We start from the raw sequence: 13,900 nt of genomic DNA, 5'->3' as shown, positions 1-13,900 counted from the left end.
TAAAGTGTTACCTAATCTTGTTTTCCCTTTGAATTTATTTTTTCAAAAGGATTTAAAAAGCAATTTTGATTCCCAAGTAAATGCATCTTGATTAAAAACATTTAGAATTTGTCCTGCAAGAACAGACTGAAGAAGAGCATTGTTTTTCGCAGCGTAGCGATGATCGACGTAACAAACGGCTGTAATTAAAGGCTTCTTAAGCTGAAAGGTCAGCCTGCGGTTTAATCAGATCTCTCGAGTTTCATTGGAGAGGACAGGTACGGAGCGCAGCTCTCAAACACACAACGGCTCTGTTGTTACGGGCCTCTATGTTCTGCCAGCTCCGTCTCAGAGAAGTCATGCCAGCTCTACATCAGATGAACTGAGGAAGGATTGTGAGTGAGTGTAAGGAGGGACGTTAATCCTTCAGAGACTCGCACACACACAGCTCTTCTTACACTGACGTGCACGTCATGAATAAGACTTTGTGCCCAGCGGACACAATGCCGGCTCTACAATCGGTGGTGTGGGGGTTGAAATCTGGGTCACAGATAAATGAGAAACGGGGCCCCGAGCGGCTCCTCCTCCTCCAGCGGTCTCCCCTGCTTTTGTTTGTTTTGATTGTGTTCCCGGCCGTCGGTGGGGGTTTCAGCAGGAGGAGAGAGGGGCTTCAGTGTCGAGTTAGTCGGGTTCCTGCTCGCTGTTTTCACAGAAAAAGCCAAAGAGAGCCTCTGGCATCTGCGGTACAGCTCTCCACGGACTTCCAGCACACAGACGTTTCGAATTAAAACACACACGGAATCAAGCGTGCAGCATTAAACATTACAGTTCTCCACTGAGAAAGTGAGGTTGTGGAATGAGTCTGAAGCAACAGAAACACAGTGCTGAATATACAAATATCTTACTCTTAAATCAAGATGCATTTATGACTTCAGATATTAAGTCTTGTATTCTGGGGGGGGGGGGGGGGGTATCTGCCAATGGAGTAAGAAAAATAAACTTAATTCAAAAATTCGCAAATATTTATTCTTGTTCTAAGCAAAAGCTCACTTAATTTTGACACATTTTTAAAGTAATTTTGTTTCTCCAGTAAATGTATCTTGATTGTTGTTTATATATTTGTACTGGAAAACAACAACAACAACAAAAAAATACTAAGCAAGAAAATCTGTCACTTTATTTTAAGGTCCGATTCTCGCTATTAACAAACCATTACTACTGTATGACTTTTGCTTTAATAAACTAGTGTAATTTGCTGCTTATTAATAGTTAATAAGGTAGTTGTGAAGTTTAGGTATTGGGTAGGATTAGGGATGTAGAATATGATCATGCAGAATATGTGCTTTATTAGTATTAATAAACAGGCAATATGTTAATAATAGGCATGCTAATAAGCAACTAGTTAATAGTGATAATTGGTCATTTATATGTGTGTGTGTGTGTGTGTGTGTGTGTGTGTGTGTGTATACTATACATACACATGCATACAGTGCACAGACACAAGTGGAAATTTCTCCAATTGACAGCAAAAATACTTACATAGATACTACATTTTGGATTAATGAGTACTATAAAGTTGTTATGAAAGGATTTTGCACCAATGATTTCATCTACCAACAATATGTGCTGCTGATCATTGCTGTAGCTTTTATTGATTTAATTAATTTATCTAGTCAAACCTGGTAGGAAAACTGTGTTCATGGGATTTGGACATAAATATCCCTGTTTTTCAGATAAATTAACTTAAGACAAGTCTCCATCATACATTTCAGCAAGACTTTTATTTTCTTAATTATTCCAAAATGTATAAATAAATTCATTTTCTGTACAAACGCTTTAAGAATATTAAACCAGAAGCACACTCTTTGCAAGTACACAAACATAACTACGAGTTTCCGTCCGTTCAGATGCATTAACATTCAAGTAGCTGCTATAAACATCAACAGCTTAATTATCTTTAACTAACTTGCTCTGCAAGATTCTCTTCAGATGCAATGACAGTAATTGACCTAAAAGAGAAGACGGACCACAGAAGAAGACTATGTTTTATGTTTCAGTCAGTGTTTGCATTCACATACTTGCGTAGAGTGTGCTTCTGCTCTTTGTAACATTACTAATAATTCATTATATGCAAAAACTAAAGATCGGTAACTTTTTACTTTAAGCCTTACGGTATAATGCATTATAAAGGTATTCATAATGTACATTGTACTGCGTTAGATCTTTTCATAAATAACTGTAACCAAAGTTAAAATGCATTGTACTTTCTAATGGTGTAACAATGCATTTTAATGCATTATAACTGTGGTTGCAATTATTCAAGAGATGCATTACAAGGCTTAATGTAACTATATTTATAATGCATTATATATATATGATTTATTTAAGTTATGTATAAATTGATTGTGTATGTATGGAGAAGTTTGTTTCTAGATTCAATATAAAGACAGTCGTCAGGCACTTGGTGTTGATTTCCAGCATACATGAACACTAGAGATACTCGAGTCAAATGTGATGGTGTGCATGCTGTCAAACGCTCATATCCAAGACCTGATAGTTCAGAGGACGAGGTCAAACCAATAAAACTGGCGTGTGAGAGAGAACGAGAGCGTTTAACAGCTTCTGAAGGGCCTCTCCACCTAAATGAAGCACTTGATCCACAAACCGGCTCCTTTATGTGCTTGCGCACTGCAAATATTTGAAGTAAGATGCGAGTACAATGACTGGCCGCTGTGCAAACCCTCGACATGCGTCCACTGTTTGCCTTGAGACACTTCAAGTGGTACTGAGATGAAACAACACGGAAGAAAGACAGAGTCCGGGTTCGTTAACTGATGAAAGCTGATGATGAGGACAAACACTGCTGTGCAGCTGCTTCAAAAAGGACTAAATGTGACCCTGGAGCACAAACGCAGTCATAAGTAGCACAGGTATATTTGTAGCAATAGACAACAATACATTGTATGGGTCACAATTATACATTTTTCTTTTATGCCAAAATCATTAGGATATTAAGTAAAGATCATGTTCCATGAAGATATTTTGTAAGTTTCCTACCATAAATATATCAAAACTTATTTTTTTATTAGTAATATGCATTGCCAAGAACTTCATTTGGACATCTTTAAAGATGAGTTTCTCAATATTTAGATTTTTTTGCACCCTCAGATTCCAGATTTTCAAATAGTTGCATCGATGTAACAAACCACACATCAATAGAAAGCTCATGTATTTAAAAAAATGCAGACTGGTTTTGTGGTCCAGGGTCACAAATGTTCAATCCGCCACACTTTAAAGTGTGAACGCCCAAGCGAATGCAATGCACAGCAAAACCACGTGTTGAGAAAGAGTCAAAGCGCTTGTAAACGACATCAACGCATCAGTTGGTTTCGCCTCGTAATCCTCGTCCTCGTATGCATCGTCTGTGCCATCGTGGTCCACGGAGACGCTGTTGTCTCCTATCGAACACAGTTTGACCATATTCTGTTTGACCACCTCACAAAACGGCCTCTCCAGACCGTCGCAGACGCATTGGTTCAGCAGCACCCCATTGGGCTTTAACAGCAGCTCCTCGATGGTGGACCTGCACCGGGACGAACACTTCCTCCCGTTAAACAGCTGTCCGCAGTGGGAGAGATATGCGGTGAGGGATGACTGACAGCTGGCTCGTCTTCACATCGCTGGCGCGCTTCGGTGCACCCGATCCCATCGGCATCACCCGGATGCGTCCGCGGCAGACAGGGCTCGACGGCTCGTTTGGCCCGCAGGCACTCGGGGTCGACCCCGCAGTCACAGGTCTCTAGAAACGGGCCGTTCGCGGTCTGGTTGAGGCGGATGAGCGCGCTGATGCAGTGGCTCGGACACTGGCGTCTGCTTCCGCGGATGATCCCATCGCATGCCGTCAAATACTGGTTATAGGCGAGCTCACAATCGCGTTCTTCATGACATCGCATCAGCGCCTGCCAGCAAACCATCTGCGCCTCCAGCATCATCACAAACGAGAGGAATGCGACGGGAACGATGCTGCTCTCCATTTTGCCCGCGAACTCAGATTAGGTGCATGCTTGCATCGATCCGTGAAAGCACAACATGGTGCGTCACAGAAAAGCATGCATTTACTCCACAATGAAGCTTTTCAGATCGAAAGTTCAGCAGTTATCCGTGCAATCAGTTCAGTTCGCTGCTATCCGGTTGCATCCTGAGTGCATTTCAAATGTTAATCCTCTTTATGCCTAAGAATCCTCCTGCGTTTGGGGTTTGCATGTTATTTGGAGTGTGTTTTCTGCTCTCGGAGTCCTGTTGCATGCTGCATGTCTTTGTCCCTCCGGCTCTTTCACGCTCGAGACCCCTCCTCCCCCAAAACTCCCTCCACTCCTCTCTTCATTACGCATTCTGTTGTTCTACTGGTCGCGTACGGGGGATTGCATAGTTACACCATTTTTGGCAAAGCTCACCTCCTGTACAGGATAAATAAAATGTTTATGAATTTCATGAAGCCGGCGAGCTGTGTGGTCTCTCTTTCTGCATTAAATTACAAAACCCCATCAGCGCAAGAGAGAGAGAGAAAAAAAGAGATGCATTCCTCTACTAGAAGCTCAACATCTGCAAACCGCTTCGTCAATTTAGAGCGCAGAAAAACAAATCTGTTTCTCTTTAGCACGAACCCAAGAACAAGCCCCTGTATAAACCGGTGGGTTTCGAGCCTCCTTTGGGGTGTTTTAATCGCGCCCTGATGGAAAAGAAAAGAGCCACAAAAGTGTTTTCTGGACCGTTTCACCCTCTTTGTGTCCGACTGGCCATGCAGCAGCCCGGAGGCCCATCAATAGAGAGACTTTCCACAACAATATATTTTACTGCCCTGTCCTTTCATAGCGCACTTGAGATCAGCGATTCTCTACTTTTCAAATGGAAACAGCTCTGATTGGAGCGAAAAAACTATGCAAAACTGCAACCATCCACATAGTCTTGTAGACTGGGGCTAGTTGTCACACAAAGTGTGAGCCACAAGTCCAGCAGCAAATGCTTGTTATCTACGTTAAAATTTGTGTCTAGTGTAGAAATGTCTTAATCTCCAAATTACAATATTCTTGTAAAGATACACCATACCAGAATCAGTGAGGTGAAATACACTAAAGCACACATGGGTAGTTGACATGATAAACTGCATCTAAAATGGTTTTAAAAACATCTGTTTATAATTGTTGTATGAATGCTGCTATGCATGCATTTTTTAATGAGAGAATGCATGCTAATTAAATTGTCATTTGACCCTCTAACACTAACACACTCTAGTCTATCTATAAAAAAGTTGGTTTGTTGGTGTTGATTGCTTCTGTTGTCCTCATTTGTAAGTTGCTTTGGATAAAAGTGCCTAGTAAATGACTAAATGTAATGTAATGCATGACTGCTGAAAAGTGATTAAATTGTTAAGCACCTTAAGGCAAGACGCCCCAGGTGAGTAGGTTAAAAAAAATGTCAAAACAACCTTTAATTGTAATTGTTTTATAATTGAAATCTACAAAGAGATAAATAGATAAAATTACAGATAAACACAAGTCTATTTTGAATGTTTTCTTATTACTAGCCTGAAACAACACGTTACGAAAAGCCAAATAAATCAAGTCACCATCAGTGCATGAAAAAAAAGGTTTGCCTTAAAGAAACGGCATTTACCTAAACTCAACAACTGTTTGCAAAATGCTCATTTGTTGTCAACTACCCACCTATATAAAGCTGAAAGTGTGTTGGTGACTCGTGTCCAGTGTCTCCATCTAGCGGTCAGAAACAGTACTGCGGCGGCTGCACTGCGAGAACATCACACACAGGCTGAAATTACATCACAATCTTTGTACAAATATATTTATTACAGTTTCAACAGTCAAAAATCAGCAAGGTCTGGAAATTACAGAGGAATAATTACATAAATGCCTCACATTGGTAATTACGTTACTTATGCAGTCCAGAGCGGAAACATCTATCAAGGGCATAAGTACAGTAAAACAAACGACAAAAAACTTTCTTGCCATTAATAAAGACAAAAAATATAGAATAATCTAACGGGTTAAATAAGATTAACAGGAAAGTCAGTTTAACCCTTCACATTTATTGGCTACCAGCTCTGTCCTGTAGATCAGAGATGGAAATATTGCTTTATGTTTACAGCTTATATTCAAAAACCAAATCCCTGCATGGCTTCACTCGAACGAACACAGAATCAGAATAAAACCCTTCATCCAGACGCGCACCTCAGCAGCACAGCATTTCAAATCATTGTTTTGAGTCTCCATAAGAGGGAACAACCAGAAAGAAAAAGGTCGACATCTGCATCACGACGACACCGAACCACCTGCACAAAACGGCACCACTCAATGAAAGGTCAAAGGTCAAGGGTCAAATGTGATGGTGTGTGTGCGCATGTTTAGGGGCATCTGGGTTCTACCTCCATTCCTGCTCCCATAAGCCCTTCAAGACTCCTCAAAGTCATAAACACCTTCAGACCGGAGCAGGGATGGCTTGGATGGGATCTCCGGAAACACGTCACATTTCACCCCAAAGTCAAGAAATTACACTTGCATAATGGATATGAAGGATATTTCAGGACCATTAAAGGGACAGTTCACCCAAAAATTAAAAATGTGTCATCATTTACTCACCGTCACGTCGTTCCAAACCTGTATGAATTTCTTTAATCTGTTGAACACAAAAGAAGATATTTTGAAGAATGGTGGTTACCAATCATTCGCCGGTACCCATCGACTTACATAGGGCCCTTAAAGCAGACGAAATCCAGTCATAAAAACATAATTTACTGTGTAACAGAATGTCATGGAATTTGCCAAATACATCACAAGTAGGAACATCAAAAGAAACTTAAAGGTCTTCACAGCAACCCGTCAAAATAAAAGTTCGGTTGACAGAAATATTACTTAATGTAATGCTAGTCCTACTTCTTAAAAATTATTATAAAATTTTTTTTTTGCTGTTTCATATTGTAAGTTTCATGATTTCAATTAATTAGACATGCTTTTTGATGAATACATTTTAATTTAAACATTAAAATAGAGCAAAAAACAAAAAACTAAATCCAGATAATTTTTTATGAAAAAACGGAATTTGTGAAAAAACAAAACAGATTTCACAGGGCCCTACTTGCATAGTATTTTTTCTCCATACTTTGGAATTCAATGGCTACCGGCAACTGTTTGCTTACCAACATTCTTCAAAATATCATCATCTGTGTTCAACAGAATAATGTTGGTACGCATACATTTGACGGTACCCATTGACTTCCATAGTATTTTTTTTTCCCATACTATGTAAATCAATGGGTACCGTCAACTGTTTGCTTACCAACATTCTTTAAAATATCTTTTTTTTTTGTGTTAAACAGAATAATGTTGGTAAGCAAACAGTTGACGGTACCCATTGACTTCCATAGTATTTTTTTTTCCATACTATGGAAGTCAATGGCTACCGTCAACTGTTTGCTTACCAACATTCTTTAAAATATCTCTTTTTTGTGTTAAACAGAATAATGTTGGTAAGCAAACAGTTGACGGTACCCATTTTGTTCATTGATATTTTTTTTTTAATGATTTTTTGTTAAATGGCTACCGGCAACTGTTTGCTTACCAACATTCCTTAAAATTTGTTTGGAAAACATGAGGGAGAATAAATAAGATAATTGTAATTTTTGGGTGAACTATCCCTTCAAGATTAATAATTTATGCAAAATATAATTTTGTGAAATGTGACCCGATCGTGTTTTTGTGAGATTCTCGTATAGTTGATGAAACACACATGACATTTAAACTCCTAGAACGATATCAGCATCATGAAACAAACACTGCCCTACATGTCACACTGGATATATGAATATGGATGTTAGTCGTCAGACACGGTATGTGTGTGTGTGTGTGTGTGTCTGTGTGTGTGTGTGTGTGTGTGTGTGTGTGTGTGTGTGTGTGTGAGAGTGTGTGTGTTTGTGTGGAGGAGATACAGGGATAAGGAGAGAAGAAACACTTCCAGGAGTGAGGATGCAGTGAGATCACATGACGCAGCACTTCTCCGCCGAGCTCTTCAGGTCCTCCAGTGTGGCCTGAGCTTTGTCCTTCAGGTGGCCCATGTCCACGTTCTGGATGTTGGTCAGGTGACCCAGAACAGACTGCTTCTGTTCCTCCTCCTGGTTGTCTTCGGCGATCATCTTGGCCAGTTCGGTGGGGAGCTCGACGTCGTCTGCCGCCGCCTGGATCTGAGTCTCATCCAGCTCATTCTGAGAGACAGAAAACCAAGGAAAAGGGGAAAAATCAATGACATGTGTGTCAAACTTCACCCTGAAATCAGAAGAACAATAGATCACATGAAGAAAGTGAAGCCTGCTGCTGTAAGGTTTTTTTACATTTACAATTTGCAGGTATTTTTTTATTTCATTCGTTCATTTTTCATGCATTCAACATAAAATATCACTACTATCTGACAGATTTCAGTGAAACAGGTGTCATGAGAAATTACAGAAAAAATATACAGTATGCTCTTGCAAAACCATAAACACTCTTTGCATGATTTTCTGTGTTCAAGTCATCAAAAATGGGAAACACCTTTGGGATTCTTGTGTTGTGACATTATTTTTAAGGTTATTTTCATGCCATTTTCATTATAGTCATCATCTTGTATTGTGTATACAATTATTATTTTAATTAAAATCAGCATAAATTAAAATAAAAATCAGAATCAGTTCATTACATCAATTACTATGTATACACATTTCACAATTAAAATAACATTAATTTTTTTTTGCATTATTATGATGATAGTTTTCTACTGAATACTGGAAAATTGGTTGTTAATTATGATTTAAAATCAACACATTAAATACAGTACATCAAATACTAAAATAGTGTATGAACATTTTAAAATGTAAATAATATTTCATTATTTTTTTGCATTACAGTAATTATATTTTTTTTATCTCATCACAGTACACTACTGATTATTACAAAATGTGTTATTACGATTTTTTTAAATCATACTTTAGATCAAAATCAACTAATTAAAAAATACTGCAATAATGTATAAGCATTTAAAAATTTAAATAATACTTAATTTTTTGAACTGATATGTATTGTATTTATTGATGTGATGATAATTTAGTTTCTCACAGTACAATACATAATTTTGGGGAATGGGTTTAAGTATTATTTAAATTCAGAAAACATGAATTTGATATATCAAATATTACCATGATGCATAATCATTTAAAAATGAAAATAATAAATCATTCTTTTTTTTTTTGCATGAATGAAAATTAGATTTTTTTTATTAAAGTACAGTACTGAGTTTTAGGGAATGGGTTATTAGTAATGATAAAAACAAATTATCATTAAAAAAACTAATTAAATTAAGTGCATCATGTATTACCATGACGTGTGTTATACATTTTTAATTAAAGTAATATTTCAGTAAAAAGATTCAGTTTTTCTCATTACGGAACACTACTGAGTATTAGAAAATGGCTTATTAATTGTGATAAAAAATAATATTACAATGCAATTAAATTTTTGGGGGGTGAAATGTGTCCGTTCCAATGCAATTCAGCCCAGTGTGTTTCACACAGACGAGCGAGGTGTTCGTTCTCTGTGCTTTATAAGTTTTAATTGTGTGGGCAGATAACGGCAGACAGAGAGTGTGATTAATTGTTACCTTTGGCAACCTGTATTTGTCTCTAAAGTGAGACCTGACTGTCGCCCTCTCCGCCTTCTTCTGGGCAAAACTGGCGTCTCGCTCTTGCCTGAGGAGAAACGAGAACAGAGGCACGTCAAACACACACACACACACACACACACACACACACACACACACAAGAGAAACGTCAAAAAAAAAAAAAAAAAAAACACACACACACACACACTAATGTGAGGATCAACTGGGTTATTCAAGGATCTTTTGATCATTTATCCACCTACGCAAGTCTTCCATGTCAATCACAAACTAATAAGCATCTCTATATTTCCATCTGTCAGATTTCAGCGATTGCTTCTCAGCTGAGATGTTTTAGGAGTCATTTTTAGGATGCTTATTTGAATAATGATCACATAAGACCTTCCTAACATTTGACAGAAAGGCCATAATGTGTCTGAAAAAGATTTACGAGTGACGCCGTTTTCTGGTTAAAAATAATCTCCATCATAACAACTTTCTGCACATTTTAGCACGAACTAAAACAAGCTCATGTCCACACAGAGAGAGATTCATGTAACGTCGTTCTCAAGGATTAAACTGCTTTCCTCTGAATCTCACGGAATAAATACCTTCAAAGAGAGCATTAAATGACAACACTTCAGGCTGACTGGATTTCTAGTGTTATTTGCCACACGTGTGGTGGACTGAAGAACTGCTTACAACAACAACAACCTCTTATCCATTACAGAAAGCTGAAAATGGTTAAAATAAATGTGCAATTGTGCTCTGATAAAAGCTATAGTAAAATTTAGTATATTCAGCTATTGCATATTTACTTAAGAATTTGATTTAAATATATATTTGATATTAAAGTTCCTTTCTATGTTAAAAAACTGCATGACAGGTTGAGGACAGTGTTATTTTAGTATTATTGATATAGGGTTTTTTTTAATATTTAATTATTTTTAAAATATTCATTTTCAGTGATTTGTAAACATTTACTATTTTTTTTAATATGTCTATATATCCTTTATTGAATTTTAATTCACTTATGTAGTTTTACTTTTTTTAGTACTTCAACAAAATGAATATATGAAACAAAAAATAAATACATTAACTAATTTTGTTTAAATATTTTATTTCAGTTTTTGTTCATTTTTTGTTTATTATTCAAAAATATATTTTTTTTTACCTAAACAAACTAAAATTTAAGAAAAATGACAACACAACAAAATTACTAAAAATGAAATAAAGAACAGAAAATATAAAAATAAAATGTGATTCAAAATATTAACAAACTAAATCTCCAGGGCTTAAGCAAAGGTCATGACAGAATGAACGCATTTAGTAGGCTATAAAAGACATACAGTGAGTGAACAACAACCAGCACATTTGCTGTTCAGTCCCTTTTGCATGTTTGTATTGAGCCATGAACCTTCCTTTAATGCTGACTCCAGAGGGATCTTCTCTATGTTAAGTGTACTTGAAGCTGCTTAGGAGAAAAGCATCTGCTAAATGAGTCCTTACTAGAGAAGAAGAGTAGGAGCGAGAGCGGGAGGGGAATATCTCGGGGATTTAGACTCGCTCTGACAGTCGGGTGATGCTCATCCACGCGGTTCACTATAACAAATGACTAGTTAAAATAATCCCCGTTTCAATAAGCGGCAAAAACCTGTGAGAAGTTCACGCTGGTTTGGCTGATTCAAGAGATTAAACACACGACTCCCATCGAAGTCAACAGTGTTAAACTATCCGTTCACGTAAAATCTGCTCTCTGAAGACTCGAGTTGGATTGCAGCATGTGGATGAGCTCGGCACAGCCATCTGAAGTCTGTGAAATCTGAATTCTCCAAATATGGCAGTCATGCAAACCGTGTCAACACGGCCACCTGTTCATGCATTGGCTGTTATGAGCTGATGTCTAAAGACAAAGCGTGTGAAGAACGCTAGAAATGCTTTGGATGCATTACTTCATCATGTTAAGATGGTTCTAATGGCCTCGTTTTTTGGTTTTTCCCATGAGCCTTAGATGGTTTTCCTGCATGGGCAGGTGTGATTTTGAATGAAATTGGAGTGAAATACTAATTAAAATCATTTTACCTGAGGCATACTTACAGAATAAGCAGATTTTAATGACGCGTACAGCAGAGTACTGAGTCTATATATATATGTGTGTGTGTCACTACCATAAATGGTTACTTTATTTTAAGCCATCCTTAGTATTTATACATTTAAATACTGAGTACCTTTTTTTTTTTGTTACTTATTTTTTATTTTGAATGTTCTTCAGATCTCCTTTTACCTCAATTACTTGCACACAGAAACAATATCCTTTACAGGGGATCATAACATTCACGCATGTATGATCAATTCCACAGAAAAATGTCCAAAAATACAAGGAAAAGAAGAAATAAGAGTACTGAGTACTATTAAATAGCTACATGTACTTACTACTGTATATGGTTAAGAGGTTTGGATTAGTGTTACTTGCATGTAACTATGCACAATTTATTGTTGTTATAATAGTAAATACATGTAAAGTGTAACAAGGACACCTTAGAATAAAGTGTTACCCAAATATTACTATGGTATCCTTTAAAGTACCTTGTACAATCATAGAAACAATTCATACCACATAATATCATAATGTCATGTTTTGTATCCCGGTTTACATGCTTAATAACACATTAATATACTACTAATTATCAGTAACGTTACTGTTTTAGAATAAGCAATTAAAGAGCAGAATTTAGCTACTCGTCTGAATCACTATTCGTGATGAAAAGATTCTGATTTACACATGCAAATTCTCCTGAACTCTAATGTGGAAAATTATTCATATCTGACCGAGCAGGGATCTCCCTGAGCGAAATGAGCAGCTGCGCGCGCAAACACCCAACGAAGCGCGAAAAATACGCGCGCGCCTCTCCAAACGTCCACCTCACGAGAACATTCCCGACATATCACCAAATCAACACATTTCTGAGGGAAAAATCCGGTAGGTGTGCTTACTTTTCCTCCTCTAGCTGTTGTTGGTACTGCTCAAACTCTTCTTGTGTCATTCCTTTCGCGGCCGCGTCGGATTTGTCTCCGTCAGATTTATCTTCTGTCAGACCTCCTGTCAGATTCTTCAGCTGACCGCCGACAACGTGTTTCACCATGAAAGCCATCGTTTAATAGTATAACGTTCCTTAATATTCTTCCTTACTTGCCCAGAACTGTTAATTCCAGTTAGGTCAATAATAAGGTCTCCTTCTCCGCGATCGCCTCACAGAAACTCAGCTGAGGTAAAGTGAAGTGGATTCGTCTCTTCTTCTGAGTCACAGACAGCAGCGGTTTGACTCTAACATCCGCCCAATCCCGTGTTTCCTCAACCGACTCTCTTCCCGCCCAATCCCACGAACCGCCGGATTAAGCGCGCCTTTTTTTTTTTCGCGGGCGCGCGTGACTTGTCAAAACGCATCGCGCGACGGTTTGCGCGCCTCCAAGTCAGTAAGGGATGACAGTAAGCGAGCAGAAAGGATTCAGAGCATCTCTGCAGCATCCATCTGGAGGGCGAGCGAATCCTGTGCAGGGGAAGTGAGAATGTGTGAAATGAAATAAAACATTCATATCGAAAAGTTAAGTTCAGTTGGAGCGTTGTCGCCAACGGTTTCGTTTATTTGGAAAATGACAAAATTTTTGTAAAAGGAGAAGCCATCCATGCGTATAAAACTGTCAGCATCACCTCCACATGGATGCAATAATAAAGAAAAGGAACAAAGATGAGACGCATTTTACAGTCAAACATGCATTCTACAACAAAAGTGAGTGAGATGTAAGCACTTTAAATCTTTTTAGCTCATAGTCTCTTTGTTTACACATGTACACAAATATGCACTTGCATACACTATTTGTTCAGTTTATTTATAAAGCGGTATTAAAACAACACAGCAATGACCTAAGTGCTACAATAATGATATTATTCCTCATAAAAGAAAACAACAATATCAAAACACTAATAAAACTGTGCATACCAACCCGAGCTCTAGTGTTGGGCGATATGCTTAATTGTCATATTGTCTTATCGTCAGATATTATCATGCTTATTTATTTAATTATTTAGCCTATTTACTTAGTTTCATTGCTGGAAAGTGAACCAACTCCAGCGGAAGGCTAAAAATAGCTGGATGTTCTTAGTACGACTGAATTTGTATTTAACGTGAAAACAATTTAATAGAAACTTCGTAAGTTACTAATTATA

The 13,900-nt window shown here is 37.7% G+C and overlaps 1 protein-coding gene and 1 pseudogene across 1 annotated transcript; both read right to left on the bottom strand.

The window, feature by feature from the left end:
• Window positions 1-3,131: 3,131 nt before the first annotated feature.
• Window positions 3,132-6,969, bottom strand: LOC109109837 (annotated as a pseudogene).
• Window positions 6,970-7,590: 621 nt separating this feature from the next.
• LOC109109843 (complexin-3-like) lies at window positions 7,591-13,186 on the bottom strand. Its single transcript, XM_042744570.1, has 3 exons — window positions 12,670-13,186; window positions 9,679-9,766; window positions 7,591-8,251 (listed from the first exon to the last, which is right to left on the bottom strand). The coding sequence occupies exons 1-3, from the start codon at window positions 12,825-12,827 to the stop codon at window positions 8,027-8,029; spliced, it is 471 nt and encodes a 156-aa protein (XP_042600504.1). The 5' UTR covers window positions 12,828-13,186; the 3' UTR covers window positions 7,591-8,026.
• Window positions 13,187-13,900: the final 714 nt, after the last annotated feature.

Source organism: Cyprinus carpio, chromosome B18 (genome assembly GCF_018340385.1).
Source record: "Cyprinus carpio isolate SPL01 chromosome B18, ASM1834038v1, whole genome shotgun sequence".
Classification (NCBI taxonomy): domain Eukaryota; kingdom Metazoa; phylum Chordata; class Actinopteri; order Cypriniformes; family Cyprinidae; genus Cyprinus; species Cyprinus carpio.
Note: the sequence above shows the minus strand (reverse complement) of the source record. Positions and strands in the feature narration are given on the sequence as shown.

What these genes read in the sequence shown, in the direction of transcription:
- LOC109109843 (XM_042744570.1), bottom strand. Translation starts at nt 12,827, where the DNA reads ATGGCTTTCATGGTGAAACACGTTGTCGGCGGTCAGCTGAAGAATCTG. An exon ending in CAACAGCTAGAGGAGGAAAA is followed by an intron (nt 9,767 to 12,669) that starts GTAAGCACACCT and finishes GTTTCTCCTCAG; the next exon opens with GCAAGAGCGAGACGCCAGTT. An exon ending in ACAAATACAGGTTGCCAAAG is followed by an intron (nt 8,252 to 9,678) that starts GTAACAATTAAT and finishes TCTGTCTCTCAG; the next exon opens with AATGAGCTGGATGAGACTCA.